The 24,517-nt window shown below is 48.6% G+C and overlaps 1 protein-coding gene across 3 annotated transcripts; it reads right to left on the reverse strand.

The window, feature by feature from the left end:
- Positions 1-612: 612 nt before the first annotated feature.
- Positions 613-23,714, reverse strand: Sec22c (SEC22 homolog C, vesicle trafficking protein). 3 transcript variants are annotated; one of them, XM_057767172.1, is made up of 7 exons: positions 23,541-23,714; positions 16,315-16,523; positions 13,842-14,005; positions 9,252-9,434; positions 7,352-7,470; positions 5,517-5,582; positions 613-5,000 (listed from the first exon to the last, which is right to left on the reverse strand). In XM_057767172.1, exons 2-7 carry the CDS (start codon positions 16,494-16,496, stop codon positions 4,800-4,802), a joined length of 915 nt encoding a protein of 304 aa, XP_057623155.1. In that variant the 5' UTR covers positions 16,497-16,523; positions 23,541-23,714; the 3' UTR covers positions 613-4,799. The 3 variants fall into 3 exon arrangements, with proteins under 3 accessions (XP_057623155.1, XP_057623154.1, XP_057623156.1); XM_057767171.1 differs by lacking the exon at positions 23,541-23,714 and adding an exon at positions 23,248-23,506; XM_057767173.1 differs by lacking the exon at positions 23,541-23,714 and adding an exon at positions 19,603-19,630.
- Between the last annotated feature and the right edge of the window lie 803 nt (positions 23,715-24,517).

A 24,517-nucleotide genomic window follows, 5' to 3' on the forward strand; every position in this document is an offset into this window, starting at 1 on the left:
AGAAGAAGCATCTTCATGGCCCAAACTGCTATTTATTATTTGTGGGTGCTACCAGAAGGGGACGGCCCTCCCTTCCAGGCCAGGAGACAGATCTTACACCTGAGCAAAAGGACTTGTCTACCTTATCCCAACAACTCAAATGAGTATCTTAGAAAGTGGCTTTGGCCTCTTCCTACGACTGAGGCTCAGGACCGACAGAGGAAACATGCTGAGAACACATGCTCCCAGTTTAGGAGGCTGGTCCAAAGTAGTTGCATCAAACCCCTTCCTGGGAATTTTGTCAGCTGTTCCAAAGCAGCTAAGGATAGCGTCCCTGGGCTGGGACGAGGTGGTGTGGCTGACTGCTGCGCCCCCTGGTGGCCACTCGCCTTGTCCACAAAAGCCCAGAACTCTGAGGCACAAAGCAAGGTAGCAGCTATAGAGCCTGCAGGCAGCCCAGCCCAGAACATTTCCACCCCTGCTGCTTTGGTTAGGTACCTACACTAAAGCCTGCATCCTCAGTCCTGTTCAGACCAGATGTCACTTCTCCCACGGACCACCTCAGACCAACAATAGGCCCTGATGCAGAACTACTCACACATATAGACACACGCGCATTAGTAAACACTTCAGTTTATTCTCCACACACTTCTGAAGCCACCTCATGTCATTTTACACGGTATACAAACAGCTGTACAAGATCAGTATGTCATCACAGGTTTCAGTTTATGAGTATGTGAAAGTTAAAATGTGCCCATCGGGTACCCAAAATAGATCTTTGTTATCAACTGAGAAGTAGCTTACAATATGGGCAGCAGACCTTGGGGGTGAGTGTGTGGAATAAATGGTTTGGCCTAAATTAGCAAATTCTTTTATGTTCTTAGAAAAACCCACTAAGCCAAATCAAATCCTAGGGGCTGTGTCGTACAAAGTTTTCATTAGGTAATGTTTCTGAAGCAATCTAAGAATCATATCAATATAAGGGTTAAAGGTCACACATAATGCAGCAGACATGGATCAAAGAGAAAGAAGAATGAGGTTAATTTAAGGCAATTGTGGGCCACAGCCCTGCCCATCACATCCCATGGGTGAGCATTTCCCTCGCCCACTATTACCAGCCCCCTCCACAGCTGCCCTGCTGACGTCTCCCCAGCAACACGAGAGTGGGGGAGAGATTGCGGGGGGCCCTCCTTGTTGACTGGGGATGAACACTGAACTCTGACCCAATCTACGACTAGATTCCTGGGATCCTAGAGCAGGTCTAGAGATAATGGCTGTCCGTGCCCAGGACGAAGAGGCGGGTCCAGGGGAAGAGAGGAGCCAGTTAGACGGCAGCAGCATGAAATGCCACCTGAGCACAGGTGAGGTCTGTGGCCTGTTGCACACTCCCAGCGACCTTGCGGCCCTCTCCCCGTGGCCACCTGCAATCCTCACAGGACCATACAGGGACTGCGAGCTGGTGCTCCTGTCCTCTCGCAGGGAGATGCTGAGGACGGCAGGCAGGGACTTCCACTGAGTCAAAGAACAAAGCTGACCCCCAGGCCACTGGGTTGGCTGACCCTGCCTCGTCTCTCGAGGGCACACCCGGTTTCTTCCACCCCATTCTTGGCTCTCACAGCACACAGGCAGGATGACCCCAGACCCAAAGAAGACATCCAGGCATGAGGAGTAGCTCAGCAAGGGTTTGCTGGACATGGCTAACAGCAGTGTGCACTCCTGACCATGCCGTGTCTCTCTCATGTGTACACACCTGGACATGCCCCGCCTCGCTCATGTGTACACACCTGGACATGCCCCGCCTCTCTCATGTGCACATGCCTGGACATGCCCCGCCTCTCTCATGTGTACACGCCTGGACATGCCCCGCCTCTCTCATGTATGCACTCCTGGACATGCCCCGCCTCTCTCATGTATGCACTCCTGGACATGCCCCGCCTCTCTCATGTGTACACGCCTGGATATGCCCCGCCTCTCTCATGTGCACATGCCTGGACATGCCCCACCTCTCTCATGTGCACATGCCTGGACATGCCCCGCCTCTCTCATGTATGCATTCCTGGACATGCCCCGCCTCTTTCACATGTTATTCATTGTCAAGCATACAGAAGAGACTGGAAGGTGGCTGTGATGGTGTCACAGTGGGCAGGCATTTCCTTCAAGGAGCAACCCAGGTGTGAACGCAAGTTCCGCCCTGATGCCGTTTCCTAGGCTCTGGTCACCTCCCTGGGTCTGCCGGCTACTGCTCTAGCTCCCAGCGGAGATGACAGGAGATGACCATCAAAGTGCTCGTTCTCCTGAGCGCTGAGCCGAGGTGGGGCAGAGGGTCAGGCTTCAAAGTCGGTTCCCTCTCCATCATGGTGCCTGTCTCTCTAGACTCTAGCCTACATCTCTCTCTGGAGGCAGGGATGTAGGAGGCAGAGTGGAAACAGGCAGAGGAGAGGGATACACAGTGGCCAGGGAAGAAAGGGGCTCGAAGAAAAAGCCCACAATGCATGTCAACAGGGTTCACGGTCAGCAAGAACCACAGCCATGGGGTCAGTGAGGTGTCCGTGACTGAGATAGTCCAGCTCTTTCCACCCAGAAAAAGGGAAGTCAGGTACAGTTCCCGCCAAGATAAGGCTCACTGAGGGGCAAGTCACCAGAATCATATGCTTTCTGCCTGAGTGCCGGGTCACTCCCACCCGGTACCAGCAGACAACGGCACCTGCAGAAGTCCGTCCGCAGTCTGTGAGCATCTGGACAGAAAAGCACCTGGAGGCCGTCTCAACGCCGTGTTATGTGAGCCAGCTGGGCAGCAGTACCTAGCTACTCATCTAAAGATGCTAGAGGAGCACTCCTGCCTTGGAACCAGGTTCTGGGCATCAAAGATCCCACGGGGGATACCAACATCCAGGCCTGAACCAAGTTACCCCAAAACCCAGGGTTTCCTGGAAATTTATTTCCCGTCACCACCCTCTTCTAAGGAGGTGAGCCTGCTTGGCTGTATTCCGGATAAAGGTTCTCTGTTTTCTGTTTCCCTTGAAGCACCTTTTCCTTCCATTTATGACAGTCTGGAACCCTGTCAACCAAGTGTGGACAACACCCTCGCTAGCATCTAAGGGTTATGAAGTGTCTCTGGCAAGGGCTCACCCTCAGGACCGCTCACTCACAAGTCACTGCTCGTTGACTGATGACCACAGGCTCAACCCCTAGAGTGTGTGGGGTCTCCAGACAGGGGCAACACAGAGGCTTACAAGGAAAAAGTGTATTTTTAGGCTGATTTTTTTTAACTTAAAAAATGTTTTGAGTGTATGCTTCGAATTAAAAGAATTTTCTCTTCCCTCTGGCCTCCTCTATGGCCACTTCTCTCTCAGGAAGAATGAACATTTGCTTATGCAAAATATACAGAATTACACAGTGTGAGATCAACAAAGACACAAGGCTCACGTTCACATCCAAGGATGTTGCCAATATGACATTTATACCCAGACATTGTAGATTTGATTAAAAATAGAAAATTCTCCTCTAAGGAAACAAAGTCAGACGGCAATGCTTTCCCAACCCAGTTCTGGGTCACAGACACCTGGTGGCTGGCCAAAGTGCAGTACCAGCGACAGCCAAGCAAGAGAACTCTTTACCCCACACACCTGTCTTCCCCGCTACTCAGTAACTTTGGGGATGGCTTTCTCCTTCAGAAACGATCAAAATAGGACTGATCACTTACGGAGCCATATGGCTCAACCCACACAGTTGTGGGGGCACTACTCCAAGAACGAGCCAGAGGGGTGAACCCCAACATGGCTTCTTGAGTGCCACCAGATACCCACACTGGAGATGCAGGGGGCTCTTATTCAGAAGCACACCTTAGCAGCTTTGCACCACGAGTGTCAGTCACACGAAGCTTTGCAACGCTAACACCCACTCAATGCCTGCCCACAAAACAACAGGGCCCTCGGTCTAACCGAGACACTCAAGCGCAGCCTCTCCAGGAGGCACGCAGGACCACGCCTCCAGCAATGCTACCTTAACAGGCACTGGGCTGCCACCCAAAGATGACTGAAGCCTCTCCCCAATTCTGCCAAGCACCGCTGAACCCCAGCATTTCCACTCCTCTCTGCCCCATGGAAAGGACCCGGGGGCTCTCACATCTACTCATGTCCATGTGCTTATGACCCAGTAATATTGGTTATTAATTTAACGATCTTCAGATAGACCCTGCAAAGAGATATAGACAACATTCGTATCCACAGAGTCCCACCACCATAAACGGTCTCTGTAAATTAAATAAACTCGGATTTACTTAGCATTTCTTTAGCCTAAGTTTGCCTTCATTCTAAATGAGCTTCAATTTATATCCAAAATATATTTAAATATTCCAAAAGTATATCGAACCCAAGTTATCAAAAATGTAAACAAAATTTATCTAGCTTACATTTATGAGCCGTATTTTCAAGCTTTTAATTTACCCTGACACTCTAGGGAAAACTGACCGAGGTTTCACTGGAACCACAAACTGGTTTCAACTTTAAAGAGTCTCCTTGCAGACCGTTTCCTGGCAGGCCAACGACCAAAGCTACCATCACGGAATCTAGCGGTGTGCAGCATCGCTTTAGGTACGAGACCAACACATGATCACTCTGACCAGCAGAGATGCTCTCCCGGCAAGCTCTGGCTTCGGCTGCCTGTCCTGCGCCCTCCATGACACCTGCCAGAACCTGTGATCTCGGGAGCTTCATGGATGGAGATCTGAGGTGAAGTTGAGAAGCAGGAGCAGAAACAGACTGGCCTTCCGGGGATGGGGAGGGGAAGTCAAAGGCTCCATTCACTGCATGATGCTGTCCTCACACTCCGTAGTCAGACTGCCTCTCCTGCAGCTGTCTGGTTAGGGTCTGATATGAAGACAGAAGAGCCACTCCTATGTGGAAGAGGATTTGCCAGGTGTTCCTCAACCCGTGCAGGTACACGTTGCCCAGGCAGATGAAGGCCAGCATCAGCACCACCTTCAGAGTCCTGGCTGAACTATAGAACAGGTACAGGTAACACTGAAATGAGACCACAATACAACCAGTTAGAGAGAAGCAGACAGCCTCAAGTCAGATGCAGCCACAAACAGCTGCATGCATGCACCTATTCACTGATGCCTGCATGCATGAGCCTGTTCACTGATGCATGCATGCATGCATGCGCCTATCCGCTGATGCCTGCATGCATGAGCCTATTCTCTGAATTCACTACAGCAAAGCTGGGACCCGTGGCTGCTAACCACCGAGTGAACAGGAGGAGATTCGAAAAGAACAAAACAGTGTCACAGGAGGAAAGATACTAGCGACACACAGGCACATGCCCAGCCTGTGGATGCAGGGAGACATAGCTGCAGCATAGGGGACAGACCAGACCACAAGGCCCTCCCAAGACTGCGTGGCCTCCCTGTGAAGTCCCCCTCGGGGACCTGATGGTTGGATAAGCTATGAGGGAAAGCCATGCATTCACACTGCAGTTTCTCCTGAGTCACAGCCACCCCGGGGGGCACTGCTCCCCCAGTCACGGACTGCACCCACCTGGACAATGCAGGCCACAGAAGGGACAAAGAAGGCCAGGATGTTCCCAACTTCCTCCTGGGCGATCTGAAACAGATCCGGGGCACAGAGAAGAAAGGTTTGGCTGAAAGGAACCACCATGGCACGAAGCTCGTTATTCCCATTTCCCGGGTGTGACTGACAGTTCAAAGATGCCTCGCCAGACTCAGGCGAGGCACGTGACCTTTTTCAATGTTAGACAGACCACACACTCCTGTCTTGGGCCGTCATGCTACATCCTATACATGCAACGAGCTCCCGCCCCCTCAGCCCTCCCAACCCTTCCATTCTGCTAGTGCTAAGCTTCTTCTAGGACCTCCTGCCCCAGGCACTGTCAGCTCCTGGATGCTGTCCCTGCATGATGCCAAGAGACCCTCAAGGCAACCAACCAGGCACCAATTCTACTGCACACAGCTGTCAGGGCCTTATCCACACCACACAGTGGTCAGGTAACTAACCAGTCTGAGGGTTTTCACAGCTACGGCTCTAACACAGGCCCAGTGCCGCTCTTCAAAGGGCCCAGTCCACATCAGCCTTCTGGGCTCAACACCCACGAACCACCATCCCTTACTCTACAGTCAACACCTAACACTGCCATGAGTACTATGGCTTTATCTTTTGTTTTGTTTTTGTAATTGAAAATTCATACGATATATTCTGATCCCGGTTTCCTCTCCCTAACCCCTCTCAGGACCTCCCTACCCCCTTCCATCCAACCAACTCCATGCTTTCTTTCTCTCTTAAAAAAAAAAAACAAAAAAAAACAGGCAAAAATAATAAAATAAAATGAAAAAATACAGTAAACACACACACCTCCAAATCCATAAAAACACAAAATCAGAAACTATAACATACAATCAAAAGGCCAGTAAGAATAAAAAAATGCCCAAACAAAAAAATAGGAGACAAAAATCTATAAAAACACTTCGGTTCTATCTTTAAAAATAGCAGTTCTATTCCTTTGACAAGCGTTCGAAAACTTCCAAAAATATTTTTTTCCTTTTATTGGCCACCAGCAGTGGTCAACAAAAGGAATGCTCACTTAGTCCCAGGGATGTGGGTCTCTGACAAGAGAAGAGAAGAGGCTCCTGTGGGCCACACACCACAGGGTGGGACATCTCTTTCTAGAGCCTGTCAGTGCAAGACTCTACCCTGCATCCTGCTGACAACGGAACCTGGTTCCCAAGGACCGGGAGGCAGCCCAAAGTCCCCGCGGGCAGGCTGTCCACTTCACAGCAGCATCCCAGAACACCCAAGGTCAGTCGCAAAGGGGTCCTTCCAAATTTGTTCAACTTACTACAAAGAGCAATTTTTTGTTTCGAATTCTTTTATTTTATACTCTACCCTAAGCTGAAGATTGGGTGTGGGTTTCTGATCTTCCTGCCTCGGCCTCTCCAGTGCTGGGATTAGGGGTGCATAGCCATATCCAGTTTATGGATTAAAAGTTCTAAAATGTTTTATTTGAACTTTTGATATTCGTAAAACCTAACTGTGCCAGGTGGTGGTGGCCCACACCTTTGATCCCAGCACTGGGAAGGCAGAGGCAGGAAGATCTCTGTGAGTTTGAGGCCAGCCTGAACTGGGACAGACCCACAGCTACACAGAGAAACCCTGTCTCAAAAAACCAAAACAGCAAAAACAACCACAAACAAACAAAAATCCTAACTGCACAGCAAGCTGATCAATAGACTGCCTCCCATGGTCAGCTTCTGTCACTTGTCTTCCCACTGGACCATGAAGCAGGGCTGGGGATGCAGCTCCGGGTAAACAGCGCATGCCGAGGCAGTCAGAATCCTGGGTTCGATCCCCAAGGCCACCTGTAAGGAGTGTTCTGCGAGGTGAACTCCGCGGATGAGGTTCAGGGCAGCGCACATGATGTTGAGCACGAGGGAGAGAACGCCCAGCGCCGTCACCGGTTCCATCCGCAGATTCAGGGCTTCACAATGGAAAGAGAGGAGCGTCCAGTGAGAACTGTATCTCTGCGACACGAGGGGATGGGATACCAACTAGCCAACTAGACCTCTGCTAACAGACCCACGATGCTAAACACAGAACCACAAGCATGCATCTAAAAAGCAACAGAAGTTAGCGGGGCAAGTCAGAAATGATCGCCAGAATGGATCTCAAAAATGGAGGTGAACTTCTTCCAGGGGGAAAAAAAAAGCTCTTTTTCATGTCAGACGCAAATCTGTAAGCACTCAGTTGCCTTTTTATTTTAAGCAGGAGTGCCTTGCCCCCAGAGGGGTGTCCAGAGACACCTGTAATTGTCACCAGGACAGGCAAATACCAGTGGCACTGCTAAGCATCCTGCAGGACATGGGATACCTCAACACAGAGTGACCCAAAACAGCACGCCCAAAGGTCAGGCTGAGATGCTGGGGCACGAGTGTCCAGACTCGAGAAGCATTTCCTCCACCACCTCAGTCTCCAGTTTATAAACTGTTCCACTCTATTCCCAATAAGGACGATGTTCAGGGTCATGTGGGCATCCAGAGAAATCCACAGCAGACATCTCAGTAATTCTAAGATACCCAGGAAGAGGAGGTGTTCCATCTCGAACAGTTTGACTGTCTGGGCTATCACTGTAGCCAGGATGATAACGGGAACATGGACTTGCTCTCTCCCGATGCTCATCATTCAAACAGACCTGGTTCACAGCTGCTGCCCAGTCCCTTCTCCTGCTGTGCTCCTTCCTAAGTATCCTTTCTGGTCCTGACAGTTCCCCCGCAAGTAATGCACAACACATGCCCTGGAAGCCACAGTCCAGCTAAGACCAGCGTTAGTGTGTTAGCTGCCACTAGAACAGAAATGCTACCTGTGAGGACTCTAGCCTTGGGACAACTAGGTGAGGCAGGAAAAGGTCCTGACAGGTGGGTAACTTGGCGCTTTGGGGATTTGCTCCTCTTTTCTAAGTGCTTAAAAAAAACAAAACGTACATTACAAAGGGGTCGCTGTGGTCACTCGTGGCAAGGGGAGAGCTTGGGCTTGATTACCCGGCCTCCTTCTTCAAATTCTCCCAACACTAAACAGGAGCAGCCTGCTGACTGGCAGGCGAGCCAACCTGGGAATCTATTGGTTTAAACACATTCAGCCCAAACCAAATATACTTAATATGCCACTTAAACTTCAAGCCAGGAGCTCAGTATGGAAATTTTTAAAATTAGATTGTTACAATGCAGACAGCTCTTCCAGGGGACACACCATGGCATGTGTGCAGAGGTCAGAGGACAAAGGTCAGAGGACAATGAAGGGAGTCTCCTCCTACCATGTGGTCTTCAGACATCACACTCAGGTGCCCAGGGTGGAGGCAAGCCTTTACCCCAGAGCCACCCACTGGCCCCCACTGTAGAATTTTTAGATGGCACATAGATACTGGCCCTACACCCCTTCTCCGACAAGAGGGTTGTGGTTTCCCAACACAGGCTTCCAGTGCCTTAGTAATGCGGTAAACCACAGAGTCCCACGAGGGGCTTCCAGCACAGTAATTCTCACAGCATGAAAACCTGTGAACTTCACCGTGATGAACAGCCTGCCAAAACGGCCTGGACCCTCCAGAATGTCATCAGACTGCTTCCTTGACACAGGCCACTCTCACAACAGTTTATTCAAGTATATCCCAAGATACTGAACATGCTACCACCAAACCAGACCATTTTTGAGTGGGGGGAATTGTACCTGACATGCGTCCTTTCGCACCAGAGAACAGCAGGCACTTACCAGACTCAGCGTGCACCGGGGTGTGGCCATTCAGCACGCCCCCATTGGCCACGTCTGTGCCCTCCAGGGACAGAAGTGCTGGAGGTTGGAGCTCAAGCTCCTCCTGAATCTTTTCGAAGCCACTCTTCATCTGGGAGGAGCTCATGTGGTTAAAATGCCACTTTGTTTTCTGAATGACACTGTCTGCAGAGAGAGAGAGGTCCAAGGTGAGCATCGTCAGGATGGGCGCTCCAAGACAGCATGCAGGGAGCGAAGCGCCCGTTGCTAAGCAACTGGCAAGTCAGCCAGATTCCAAACTGAGTCGGTTACGGGAGGTCAGGTGACGGCTGCGCATTAACACTAATCTGATCCATTTCTTCAAAGCATAATAATTAAGTGTGGCTGCAGAAATCTACCAACCTCAGCGACCCCATGGGGGGGGGCAGGAGGCACTGGACTGAACTTGGAGTTGGGGATGAGAATCCCTGACAGCCTCATGTCAAGAGCTTTCTGAAGATAAACATGGCTCTACAGTACAAGCTGGGAGGCCACGTTGGGAGCTGTGCGCGTTGTGTTGGCCTACTCGGCACAAGCTGGGGCCATCTGGGAAGAGGAACTTTCCAGATGAGAAACCGCCTGCAAGAGTTTGGCCTATGATGGCAAACCTGTGATGGGGGAGGGCAGGAGCCCGCTGCGGGTAGTGCGACCCCTGGGAAGGTGGGCCTGGGCTGTACAAAAATGCAGACTGAACATGTTGGCCATGGGTGGGGCGCAAGCCTGTAAGCAGCATCTCTCCATGGCCTCTGCTTCAGTTCCTACTCCAGGTCCCCTCCTTGAGTTCCTGCCCTGACTTTCCTTCATAAGATATGTATATAAGACATATATGTGTGTGTATGTGTGTGTGTGCGTAATATATATGCATATATATATATCATGAAGTATATATGTATACATGTACATATATAAGTATACACATATACACACCCTGTAAGCCAAACAACCCTTTTCTTCTCAAGGTGCTTTGGGTTGGTCATAGTGTTTATCACAGCAATAGAAAACAAACTAGGAAAGAAATACTGGTTTTGAATCTTTCAGTCATATTACTATTAACTCATTTCAACAAATGACATGGCTTTATCTGTTTTGTTTTGTTTCTTTAAGCCAAGGGTTCATACAGTCCAGGCTGGCCTCAAATTTGCTAGATAGCCAAGGATGGCCTTAAACTCCTGATGGGGCCAACTGCTAGGGTTACAGGTATGTGCCACCATGCCTGGCTGACATGTTTTTGAAGTTTTCCTTGCATGCATCAGGAAGCCCCAATCACACACACACATGATTCCAGCACCACTATTCTCTGACTCATGCTCCCATACACTAAGGAGTCTTGACAGTGCTATGATGTGGGAAATCCTTTTGTATATGTGTTGCTTTTATTGGTTAATGAAAAGAAGAAGCTGCTTGGGCCTACGGTGGGGCAGAATAGATCTAGGTAGGAAAACTAAACTGAATGCTGGAAGAAATTAGGCAGTCAGAGAGATGCCATGTAGAACCCGGCAAGCCACAGCCTCGTGGTGATACACAGAAATAATAGAAATGGGTTAATTTAAGATGTAAGAGTTAGTTAATAAGGAGTTTGAGCTAATAGGCCAAACTGTTTTAATTAATACAGTTTCTGTGCGCCCAGACGTGGATGACTGAATCCACAGAAAGCCTGAGAAGGCTTGGGAAAGAATAGAGTAAAGCATGTTTTCTTGGTAGCAGCAATTTCTTGGGTCTGCTCTGCTTGCTAGAGGCAAGCAAGCACTCTCATCTAAGAGAGGCTTCCTGACTCAGCTTTAGCTGCAAAACCCTGCAGCTCTTTTAAGAGGTCCTGCCATGAAACACTTAAACGGTGTCGATGAAAAGCTGAACGCATGCTTTTTGGTTTTCAGCTGTAGCAGGAAAAAAGCTGTCAGGGCAAACTCTGACTCTTTCAGGCAGGCAGTCTGACTGAGTGTGGTCTGTGAGCAGAATGTTGCAGCTTGCTTGCTGGCAGGGACCCTGAAATGCCACAGAGTTGTGGCAATAAAAATGGCTACAGCCGGCACCTCCGTCATGAGGCTGGAAAGCTAAGGAATGGGCTGGATCCAGTCTTCAAAGGCACGGCTTTAACCCTCTCCTTAAAGACTCATGTAGTCAGAAAGAGAGAGATATACAGTAAAAAGAGATTCAAAGAGAAAAAAAAATCTCTAAATGGTTTACTGTGTGTTAAAAATATATGCTGGTTTGGGAGAGAAAAGAAAAAAGTTAAAGTTCTTAAAAAAGAAAAAAAAAAGAGAGAGTAGTTGGGTGTGGTGGTACACACCTTTAATCCCAACACTTGGGAGGCAAGGGTAAATTGACCTCTGTGACTTCAAGGTGTGGCCAGATACACCTTTAATCCCAATGCCTGGGAGGCAGAGACAGGCGGATCTCTGTGAGTTCAAGGACAGCTTGGTCTACAGAGTTATTCCAGGACAAAGATATACAGAGAACCTGTCTCAAAAAATAAAAGTAAAAATAAATGAAATAGAGATTAAAATAAAGCCACACAAAGATGGAAAATACACAGAGAATCTTGATACTGTATGCTATTATGCTCTCTTTGAATTGTTTGAATGCTGAGGAAGGAGCAACAGCTGTTAAAAGATATTTGTTTATAAATGCTGCTGAACTAATCCAACATAGATATTTTGAAAATACCTTGACTTCAAAATTCGGATCTAAGGTCATGATGCTTTGAAAAAGTCCTTCTTTTGTTTTCACAGAGGGTGAGACCCTGTGGATTGCTTCTATCCCAATATGGTATGACAGACCACACCCTCCTGAAAGGTTGCCATGAACACCCTCAAAAACTTAACTTCACTCAATTGCCGACTGAGATGACCCTGGCACATAGGTTACATCATGAAAGATCCGATTAACAGTGCCCCCATTTAGCAGAAAGCAGTTTGGAGAAAAATAACTGTGCCCATATTCCCAAATATTGTTTATAAATGTTCTTTTACATTTAAAGGGGGATATGATATAGATATGAATAATTTGCATTGGTAGGGATTTTAAGATCAATTTTTATAAATGTATATGTACTTTTGATATTGGTTAAGGTACTGTGATTGTGTAGTTCATGTAAAAATTAATGTATATAGGTTGTTAATGGATAATCATCAATAATAGTCAAGCTTGTAGTCATGTTAGTTAGACTTTCTAGATGTGCATAGATATATTTCAGATAGGCATTCTTCATATCTTTCAAAGACTACAGAATATGGCATTTTAAATGTTTTAATAACTTAGGGCTTTTCATGACAATGAGACATGTCTACTCCTAGCAGCACCAATCTACTTCAAAAGGAAGATGGGCATCGAAGAGGCTCCTTATGGAGTTGGTTAGCCATTTGGGCAAGAAACTGCTCTTGTCTGGACTGTTGCATAAACTGGACACAAAGAACCCTCAGAGAGAGGACTGCTAAACTTGCCTAAAGGTGAGATGGTCTCTCAGGGTTCCTGATTCATGAAAGAGTCTGCGAGATATTCTGCAGGACACAGCAGAAAGTGACTAAACTGTCTTTGGAATTTTCTGCTTCATGGAAATGTCTGCTGGATACTATGGGCCTGTAGGCCGAAGATGGATGCCCCAACGGTACAAAAGAACTTTGGGTTAACTGTCCAGGTAGCGAGATGTCTCTGTCATTTCTAGAGTTTGGAAGTTGCTTACTTCTTGTTTACTTAGGTAACATTATATCCTTCTGGAGTCTTTGATGGAGTTGAAGAATAGATAGATAGTTATAGTTATAGTTTTCTATTGTTATGATAAAAGATAAAATAGATGTAAATATTGTAACTGTAATTCTTGCTTGATAACTGTTTTGTTATAAGTAATTTTACTATGTTAAAATGAAAGCCTTGGGCTGGAGAAATGGCTCAGTGGTTAAGAGCACTGACTGCTCTTCCAGAGGTCCTGAGTTCAATTCCCAGCAACCACATGGTGGCTCACAGCCATCTATAATGAGATCCAGCGCCCCCTTCTGGCATTCAGGCACACATGGAAGGAATGTTGTACACATAATAAATAAATAAATCTTTAAAAAAAATAAAATAAAATAAAATGAAAGCCTTCTTTTTTGTTTAAACAGAAAAAGGGGAAATTATTTGTTACTTTCAATGGTTAATAAAGAAACTGCCTTGGCCCTTTGATAGGACAGAAAATTAGGTAGGCGGAGTAAACAGAACAGAATGCTGGGTAGAAGGCAGTGAGGTCAGATGCCATAGAACCAGCCGCCAGGTCAGACATGCTGAATCTTTCCCGGTAAGCCACCACCTCACAGTGCTACACAGATTATTAGAAATGGGTTAATCAAGATGTGAGAATTAGCCAATAAAAGGCTGAAACTAATGGGCCAGGCAGTGTTTAAATGAATACAATCTGTGTGTTGTTATTTCGGGTGTTAAGCTAGCCGTGTGGGAGCCGGGCGGAGTGAAAAGCAGGCCTCTCGCCTCCTCACTACACGGATGGTTACGGCCAAACCTAGACTTCAGTTTCTACAAACATAACATCATATGAGAAAGAAAAGGACAAAGACAGTTACAAACCAAACTCAAGAAAAGTGTAGGGCCGGGAGGCCAAGCCAATGCATGTGGCATCATAGGAAGCTATGAAGTCCCACCACAGAGTCTCCAGGAAGCAGAAGGCCATGGCTGCCGGGCACTGGCGTGAGCAGATGGCCATACAGGCCACGTCCCCCGATGATGAGAAACTGAAAGAAAAGGTGACGTCTGAGCTGCCAGGAGACAGAATAAATACCCACCTCATCTTGGGTTAATGTTTTACTTTGCTTTTCTTTAAAGATAAGATCTCTCTGTCGCTCAGGCTGGCTTCAAATTATGTAGCCGAGGCTGGGTCAAATTATGTAGCCAAGGTTAGCCTTTAACTGATGAGCCTCCTGCCTCAGCCTCCTGAATACTAGGATTACAGGTACAGACTCAGTACACACATACACATTCAGGCAAAACAGTCATACGCATAAAATTAAACAAATAAATCTAAATTTTAGAAAAATTTAAGAAAAGACTAAGGCTGACAAGATGGGTCAGCAAATAATGGTGCATGCCTCTGAGACTGATGGCGGAGTTAAATCCCCAGAATCCACATTTAAAAGCTGGACGTGGAGGCATGCATCTGTGACCCGAGCACTCCCAGGACAAAATGGGAACTAGTGACAGAATTGCTTAGAAGCTTGCAGGCTAGCTAGCCTAGAACAAGGGAGGCCTGACCTTAACAAGGTGGGGGATGGACCTCCCTATGAATGCTATGGCATCTGAATAACCACATTTCTGTGTACACATATGTGTGCACACAGACATATACACAACATAATAAGTCAAATTTAAAAAAGAAATGATTGCCAAGCGGTGGAGGTGCACACATGTAATCCCAGCACTCGGGAGGTAGAGGCTGGCAATCTCTAGTTTGAAGCCAGTCTGGTCTACAGAGTAAGTTCTAGGACAGCCGGGGATCCACAGAGATAAACAGTCTTGAGAGATTAAAAAAAAGAAGAAATAAGAAAAACCTGTAAGCTGCCTCCATGACAATGAGGGTGGATATTTAATGTAAACTATGAAGAAACAGGTGAGTTGGGGTGACTGACTTAATGTGCACAGGTGTTGGGGTCAACCCCAGCACCATAAAAACAAGCAAAACGAGAAAAAATCAAGAGCAGAACATTTTATAGTCCTATTTTTTTTAGAAGTTACCAAGGCAGCCCGAATTTAATTATGAAGTCATGGACTTCTTTAGGAAAAGGGAGTCCTGACTGATGCACAGCTTCCTGAGTGCATGCAGATGGCGCAGGGAGGAGGCAGCAGAGTCAGCAACTCCAGGAGTGGGCTCCACAAGGGGGCAGCTCAGGCCTCCAGTCACCGTCCTCTCTGCCTGATACTATCGTTCCGCCTGCCCTCAGGCCAGGCTGGCACTTGCCTTCTACTTTTATGATTCTGAGGCCAAACAGACCTAAAAGGATGCCAACGTCTCTGGTCAGTTTTAAGTATCATGAAAGGGGAAGAAAAGGGACTTGGCAAGCAAAGACCTAGCTGGTAAAACTGCAGGCAGGTGTACAGTTTGTAACAAGCCACTTGACTGTTTCCAAGCCTGCCTTGCTCCTCAACACAAGAAAGGACCGAACACACAAGTGGCAAACATGGGGCCTAACTGGCTGCTTTCAAATCCTGGCTCCACCACTCACTAGCTGAAGCTTCCTTAAGTCGCTTGACCTCAATTCCTCCTTGGCCAAGCATGTGACCTGTCTGGCCTGCCTGACCCTGCCAAGTGCCTCATAAGCCCCTGAAACCGCAGGAACGTCATGAGGATACAAAGCATCCACAGCCTCTGCCGTCATCATCGTCACTGGTACCCACCATGGGCTTTCCCTATTGTACTAACTCCCGTATCTGTTTCTCTTCTTCCCTCATGAGACTTTAAGTTCTTTGAAAGGAGAGGCCCACCCTCACTCACTTTCATTCCCCTGTTCCCGTCATGGAACAGCCACAGGAAAATCCGGGCTGGGATGAGGCTTGGTTGGCAGAGTGCTTGCACACCCCAAATGTGGTAGTGCAAGCTGTGGTCCCACCAACAGGGAAGTGGAAGCAGGAGGATCAGAAGGTCAAGGCCATCCTCCGCTGCCCTCTAAGGACAGGGCTTGGGGAACTCTTGTGTCTGGGCTCCTCCACTTTTCCCTCCCCGGCATTTTAACATAGCTTCTAGTCTTCTTCCTTCTGTGGTAGCTAAGTAAAAAACAGAATGATGAAAGGGGTGCCCCCTGGGGAGGAGCCAGGTCTCCCCACATCCAAGGATGCTCTACGGACAGCAGATGATCAACGGCACTGAATGGCGGTGCTGAGGATGGACATCCACTCCTTCCCTGACTCTGTTGCAAGCATACACCACCTGACTGCTGAGACCATACCTTTAACCTTCAACCCACACTGCTTTCAGCAGTGTTACCTCAGCCTGTGGGTAAAATGACCCCAACTTTGCTGACGTCCTGGAGAAGTGAGTGTGTTCACTTACTAGATATGGAAGTCACGGCTTTCTGCAGAACCTCGGCCTGGATGCTGAGCCAGCCTCTGGGCTAAGGCCTTGAGCTGCCTCCTGCATTCCAGAAACTCCTGGGCGTAGTAGAAGTCAGTGGAGGCTGAGAGGGGCAGCCCATCCCTCACCCGTACTATGCTGGCAAAAACGATCATGGGCATGGTCCGCCAGAGAAGTCATGAGGACACCTGAGGGAAGAAAGGTCACCTGTTAGTGAGGCAGGAGATGGCGCCAGGGACCCCAACACTGGAATAGCAAATTATTTCCCCTGTGCCACTCCCGGTTCTCCCCACTTCGCTTTCTTCCCTCCTCCTCCTCTTTATTGAAGCCTCCCCTTCCCAGAACTAAGCCTACTGGGATGAAGCACACTGGGATGGAGGAAGAGGTGGGGCCAGCAGGACTGGGGCAACAGCAGCAACAGCAGGAAGTAGGCTGCAGAATTCAAGGTCCTAAAGGGACAGGAAGCGCATGTCCCAAGCGGCACTTGTCAGGCCACCCAGGGAAGGAGGTCCTAAGCAGTTCAACTGCCACACAAGAAATGGGGGGACGTGGAGGCGTCTGGACACAGCAGCGGCAGTGCCGGGGAGGGGCAGAAGCAGCTGGGAGCTGAGAGCACAGCCTCCGGAATTTCTGCTGTATGACACAGAGTGAACTGCATCATGGGAAGATATTAAATATTTGGTCATGCTTTCTGAACACATTGGGAAACAAAAGGAAAGAGATCTGGGCCTTGTGGTGCCTTTGGCAAATGAGGAAAAAGTACCTCTGAGGCTGGAAGGAAACCGGTGTTAGCACAGCCACGCGGCCCAGCAGGGGTTGGTCTACTGGCTGACCCCCCTGAACATCTGCATGGGACACGGTCAGCACACACACACACAGAGAGAGAGAGAGAGAGAGAGAGAGAGAGAGAGAGAGAGAGAGAGAGAGAGAGAGACTGACAGACAGACCGACCCACCGACCAAGGGAGATCTCAACCCCATTATATCCCCAAACCTTTCAGGCTTGCCAGGCTGGACAGACTTTTCTCATTTCCCTGGTTTAGCATGTCCCCTAGGGTAGGTTGTTAAAAACAAAAGCTGTACTTCAAATTTCCTGCAACCACCAGGGGGCACTGTAGGCCTTGTAGCCTTACAAGGTGGATGCTGATCCAGGGAAGAGCACCGGGTGAGCATGGAGGTCAACACTGAGTGCGCAGGAGGTCAACAGTACTACCTACCACGCTTTAGCATTTGCAAGACTGACTTCTAAAAACATCCTGGCAAAGTCCTAGCTGAGACAGAGGAAGAACAAAAGATCAGTTTGAGAGAACAGGCCTGGGGTTCAAAACACTAACTCCAAACAAGGGCCTCGTATGGTCAGTATGGCCTTATCTGACGTGAAGAGAAAAATAAAATGAAAAAAGACAATAAATTAAAAATGTGGGGCTGGAGAGATGGCTCAGTGGTTAAGAGCATTGCCTGCTCTTCCAAAGGTCCTGAGTTCAATTCCCAGCAACCACATGGTGGTTCACAACCATCTGTAATGAAGTCTGGTGCCCTCTTCTGGCCTGCAGACATACACACAGATAGAATATTGTATGCATAACAAATAAATAAATAAATAAATATTTTTAAAAAATATGCCAGGAGAGTTAAGACAATCCCCAAGCACCCCAAGGTAATACATCTACCAGCTGGGCAGTGGGGGCACACACCTTTAATCCCAGTACTCGGGAGGCAGATGCAGGCAGATCTCTGTGAGTTCTAGGCTACAGAGCAAGTTCCAGAGCAACCAGGGCTACAGAGAAACTGTCTTGAAAAATGAGAAAAATACAAAAAACAAAAACTACAATATGTGAGTTACCTGTTAAGGCTGCAAGGAGGAAACAGGTATCATTTCCAGGGGACAGTAATCATGAGAACCAGTTTGGCCGCTCCCAGAAAGATCCAGAAGATCTCACCATCACCAGAAGACTTTTACTGACCAAACCTGCTTCTCCTCCATAAGGTAAATAAAAGTTATAACTGACTTCAGCTCTGTCCAGTTCTGTGAGAGCTGCCAGGAACTGAACCTTTAAATCCTTCAAAATATCTGGTGCTTAAACAGAGGTGGTGTTAGGAATATGTCACCTTAGCCGGGCGGAGGTGGCACACGCCTTTAATCCCTTTAAAGTTTGGGAGGCAGAGGCAGGTGAATCTCTGTGAGTTCGAGACTAGCCTGGTCTACAAGAGCTAGTTCCAGGACAGGCTCCAAAACCACAGAGAAACCCTGTCTCAAAAACCAAAAACCAAAAAAAAAAAAAAAAAAAAAGGAATATGTCACTTTTGCCTGCTTGACTGCGGTGACAGACGCCTGGGGGGAGGGGCTGAGGAAGAATTTAAAAAATGGAGACAGCACTTTCAACACTGCTTTCCTTTAGTAACCCGCACCTTGGGGTGGGAAGACGTAGCTCAGCAGTAGAACATTCATCTCGTAAGCATAAAGCCCCAGCGGCACGGCGAACAACTAAATGCTTCAGAAGACAGAAAGAGTCCTGAAATACAGGGAGGGCTGACCTCTGCGGCCATTCACTCTTGTGAACTTGGAGCCATGAGCTATCACGAGGCAGTCTATACCTGAATAAGAGGGCATGCCGGGAATTGTCCCTGCACTCCTGAGTTCAAATCCCACTTGGGCTACAAAGTGAGACCCTGCCTCCCAAACTCAGAATAAAAAAGAAGAGATCAAGGGGAGACGTGGCTGGACTGCTCCTGGAAGTGCAAGGTAGGGCTTTCCCAGGCCCTACTAAGTGCAAATAAAACCCCGGGCCTCGGCTGTAGGACAGTCATAAAGAGGTTAAAAAGGAGGCAAGGAAGCCAAGGGCAGGGTCATGGGACCATCATCTTAGACCTGGTGGTGGAGGTAACATGATCCCATCACCACTACAACAAAACCTGCTTCCTTAACTTAATCAGGATCAGCGAGGAGAGGTGTAGCCTCGAAAGTCAGGAGAGCCTTGCACTAAAAGCTAGTCTGGAGGCCGGAGAGATGTCTTGTGGTTAGAGCACTGGCTGCTCCAACAGAGGACCCAGGTTCAATCCCCAGAGCCAGGGCAAAGTTTCTACACTTAACTTGAAATAATAAAAGACTTTTATCAGGCAACTGTGACAATTTCTCTCTCTCTAAATACACAGACATGTGCACACACATTGGTAAATGCCTGTTCATAGCTCAACTAGAGGGAAAAAGCCATAAAGGATAAACACAGAAATAGCATAGATTAAAAATCATACGGGCATGGCAGCTTACACTTTTAATTTCATCACTCCGGGGCGAGGGTATCTCTGTGAGTTCAAGGCCATCCTGGTTTACAAAGCAAGTTTCAAGATATCCATGGATAGATACACAGTTGAACACTGCCTTAAAAAATTAAAATTAAAAATAAATTTTTAAAAGCACAGGCAGGCCGGGTGGTGGTGGCGCACACCTTTAATCCCAGTACTCAGGAGGCAGAGGCAGGCGGATCTCTGTGAGTTCAAGGACAACCTGGTCTACAAGAGTGAGTTCCAGGATAGGATCTCTGGAACTACAGAGAAACCCTGTCTCAAAAACAAACAAACAAACAAACAAAAAAGTTTAGGCAGAAGGAAGAACAGAATAAAATAGGAACCAATGTAATTAAGTTAAAAAAGAAATGACAAATTACTACAGTGCCACTCCTAGAACTTAACCCAGAGAAGGAGAACTACACAGCACTGGGTAAACCTTTGTTTGCCCTGGCCGAGAAGTAGAACTGAAGAAGGCCTGCAGATGGTAACAGCTAAACAAGCCACAGGGCACTCACTCCACAACACACTGTTAGATAAAAAAGGGAACAATTAACCGGGTGTGGTGGCGCACGCCTTTAATCCCTCAGGAGGTAGAGGCGGGTGGATCTGAGTTCCAGGACAGCCAGGGCTACACAGAGAAACCCTGTTTGGGGGAGGGGGATAGTTGGTTTCAAAAGGTCTCACACACTGGGCTGGAGTTCAGTGGAAGAGCTGAACAGCGCGGCTGAGGCCTTAAGTTTGGGCTTCAGAACTGCCAACATCATCAGAAAGAAAGAAAAAAGGGGGCTCTGTACTGTGAATGCCTCTGCATAACGTGCTCAAGGCCAGCTTGAGCTATACAGTGCGACCTTGTCTCAAAAATAAAAGAGCTGGGGATGCAGGTCAGAATTAGAGCTTTTGCCTAGCATGCACACGGCCTCAGTTCAATCTCTACTACCTCTAAATAAATAAATAATAAATTGATTAATTAATTAATCAAATGAACCAGGTGAAGGGTCCATGGTATCTCTCTGTGTATTATCTTTGCAACTTCCTGTGACTGTAAGAAAAAATACTGAAAGAAAAAAAGGAATTAACATCAGGTTTTCATGGAGGACTTCTTTCTTACAAGAGTCATATTTAAATATGGCCGCCAACACGAGCGCCCCTTCTGCTCCCTGTGAGAGCTGAGAGAAGCCTCTCCCCGCAGTGGCTCCACATTTTTAAATTGAAGATACGATGAAGATGATCAGGGCTCAATAGACAAAGCTGCTCCGAGCCAGATAGCATTCCATTTAAAACAGGGGGGGTAAACCTGGGCTAGAAGACACTGGAGGCTGAGGCGGGAGGACAAATTCAAGGTTGGTCTGGGTTCTGAAACAAAGTCTTCACATCACCCTGGCTACCAGGGGTCAATCCCTGGGACCTACGTGGTAGAGGGTGAGACCTGACTCCTGCAAAGTATCCTGGTTTCCACAAATGTGTCATGGAGCATGCATATACACACACACATGCATATACACACACACACACATGTATACACACACGTACACACACATGCACTGCCCAAACATGCACATACACACACAATTAAAAATATTTTATCTGGGCCGGGCGGTGGTGGCGCACGCCTTTGATCCCAGCACTCAGGAGGCAGAGGCAGGTGGATCTTTGTGAGTTCGAGGCCAGCCTGGTCTACAAGAGCTAGTTCCAGGACGGGCACCAAAGCTACAGAGAAACCCTGTCTCAAAAAACAAAAAAAAAAAAAAAAAAATTTTATCTGGGTGGTGGTACATGGACAACAGTGAGTTCCAGGATAGCCAGGGCTACACAGAGCAAAACTCTTTCAAAAACACCAATAAATCAATATAAATATTTTTAAAAGAACATCTGAGAAGATGAAGAACCAGTTGTCTATTTATGTTCACGAAATGAGAATGTAGGTTTGCAGTGTCTCTCCATACCTCTGGACCACATTTGAACACTCTTGCACAATAATCCTCTCGCAGAGAGAACCAGGAAGGTTTCTATGGACGACATTCTGTGTAAAGCAGAAGCATGGGTGATGGTCAAAAGGTCCATGCTCATGTTTTCTAGAACACATTGTTTTTTTCAAGATAGGGTAGCCCTGGCTGTTCTAGAACTCACTCTGTAAACCAGGCTGACTTCGAACTCACAGAGATCCACCTGCCTCTGCCTCCAGAATGCTGGGATTAAAGGCGTGCGCCATCACTGCCCAACTTAAATAACACATCTTAATCCACTTTCTCAAAACTCTCTTTACCATTGTTGGCAACTGCCAAGCATCAGGTTCTCCCTGCTCTACCCACAGACTCTGCCTACACCGGAAGCCATCTTCACTGTCACTTCCTCTCTGGTTTACTCTTTACCGTCCCCCAAATCCCCTAACATGCTGGCACAGGGGGTGCAAAATACAAACTTCAACTAGCAAAACAAGCCAAGTTTAGCACGCAAACACTTAGTCAAGCCTAAGCACCCACCATAGGCACACTTCTGAGGGAGGCATGCTAAGGGAACCATGAACCCGTGATGGATCTAAGACCTGATTACCTAACGTGGGATCCTCTAGGCTCCACGTTGCTTGGGGATGGGGTAAGAGGGACAAAGAGGTCAACTAAGTCATCTTTAAGGGAACTGAAAATGTTTGTTTTGGGTTTTGGAGACAGGGTTTCTCTGTGTAACCCTGGCTGTCGTGGAACTCGCCTCTAGAGACCAGGCTGGCCCCAAACTCACAGAGATCCACCTGCCTCTGTCTTCCAACTGCTGGGATTAAAGGTGTGTGCCACCACCGCCCTGCTTGATCTGAATTTCTTTACGGGACTTCAAGATGTCCTCTCTGTTGCCCGTAAAACATTAAGTAGCATTTACATTAAGTGGTACAACTGTCTTTCTGAGGAAGCTGCGGTGCAACGGAACCTGCTTATCAGAGTCAGACCACTTAAAGCCGTCTCCATCTTCATTTCCCTAAAGTGTTCTTCACCTGGAGAAACTTTCTGCAGACTTTTACAGGCATTCGCCCTGCCCATTGGGTCTGTTCTGCATGCTGCTTTTGTTTTCCTGATCTTATCACCAATTTCACCAACCGAGTTGGGCATGGGAGTCACACACCTCTGACCCCAGAACTTGGGAGCAGGAGGCAGAAGGATCTCACGCTCAAGGCCAAACTCGGGTTACAGGGAACCCTGTCTCACAAAGCCACAAACTGGACCAACTCCTTTCATCAGTGGCAACTCTCTTCCTTCCGCGGCTTTGGCTTTGTGCAAGCTTGACGCCCGCCCTGCTCTGTAGGTTCTTTGTCCTGGGGATAGCATCCAAGTCCAGGAAAGTTAGTGCAGGGGTGACCAGGCCTCGAAGAAACCAAGTCCTGCAAGACCAGCCCGCTAAGGAAACTTTGCTATCAAAAGCCAGGGCCAGAGCTCAGCTTACCAAAGGAGACCCGCCGCCCCGCCCCTCCCGAGGCACGCCCCGGCCCCGCCCCGGGCAGCAGGCACAGCGGGCTGCGCATCCCAGCAGGTACGCGCGGTGCAGGGGCCCGGCCTCGGCGGATCCCACGGCCCCGAGCTGCAGCCTGGTGGCCTGAGCCCCGGCCCCGCCTCTCCACGCCCTCTTGTCCCGCCAGCCTCACCTCGCCCCGCGGCCGATCTCCGCCTCGGCCACCACAGCCCACCCGGCCGGGTGCAGGTCACCGGAGGCCGGGCTGCAGGAGGTAGGATGCGGTACGCGTGCGCACGACTTGAATTCTCATTCGCTGCTGCTAAGCGACGCTCACACCCAAACAGACCAATCGTGGCGCGTCTCCTCAGTCCGGTTGTTGAGACTTCGGAATTGCGTGAATCTTAAAGGGCTGGCACCTGCTTGCTCCCCCACGGCCCATGCACGTCTCGCCTGCTGGGCTAGAGGTCCACGCGCGAATCTCACCTCGAGCCGTGTGAAGAGACTCCGATGTCCCCTCGATTCCTGGCCCGGAGCGGACAGGACTGTTCTCCAGAGACGTCCAGGCCCCGCCGACTGGAGTGACACTCCCTGGGCGTGGGTTCTTGCAGGGGCGCGGCTGGGCAAGAGGCCCGAGATAGGAGATCCGAAGAGCACGGCCTCCTGCCAGCCTGGAGGAGGTGCCAAAGTCCGATCCCCGAGCGACACACCCTCGCTGTGAGGCTGGAGGGGGGATAGGGTAGCAGAGTTAGACCCCACCTGTTTTGACACGTGCTGAGCACCGCCGTGTACGCCAGTCAGGGTGAACACAGCAAGGCACTCCTGGCTCTTGAGACCATGTCGAGAGGGAAGGGGAGGGGAGGGGGAGGGAAGAGGAGGGGAGGGGGTCGAGCACCAGGCAGGAAAGCGGGGTCTAAACACTAGTCGTGCTTCTCAAGATAATTTACAGGAGCGTTTGGCTTGGACTTGGGGGCTCAAGGAAAGCTTCCCCGAGTAGCAGAAACCATAACAGCAGCCCGATGAGCAAAGGAGAGCTGGTGTGTTTCAGAGACATTCGCTTGTGCACAGTATTCCGTATGGCTGACGGTGTAACTCTGTTGATTGAATGCTTGAACTACAAATCCCTGGATCAGCTCTGCCTTCTCTCTTGTCCTTGGCATCAGAACTCCAAGCTCTCCTACGTTTTGGTGTTAGACCTTGCATCAGTGACTCCTCAGTTCCTGGTTCCCAGTACCTCAGCTTCTTGCTGTTTTACCATCGGCTTCACTGATACTTAAGTTTTATTTTATGAGACAGAGTTTGACGTATCCCAAGATGCCCTTGAACTCACCAAGCTGACCTTGAACTCAGTATGTGTCCTATGGTGACTCTGAACTTGAACCTCCTGCATCCATTTTCTGTGTCCTGGGACTACAGATGCGTGCCTCCACAACCGGTCTGTGTGCCACTGGAGCTCAAACGCA

This window comes from Chionomys nivalis, chromosome 4, assembly GCF_950005125.1.
Source record: "Chionomys nivalis chromosome 4, mChiNiv1.1, whole genome shotgun sequence".
NCBI classification, from domain to species: domain Eukaryota; kingdom Metazoa; phylum Chordata; class Mammalia; order Rodentia; family Cricetidae; genus Chionomys; species Chionomys nivalis.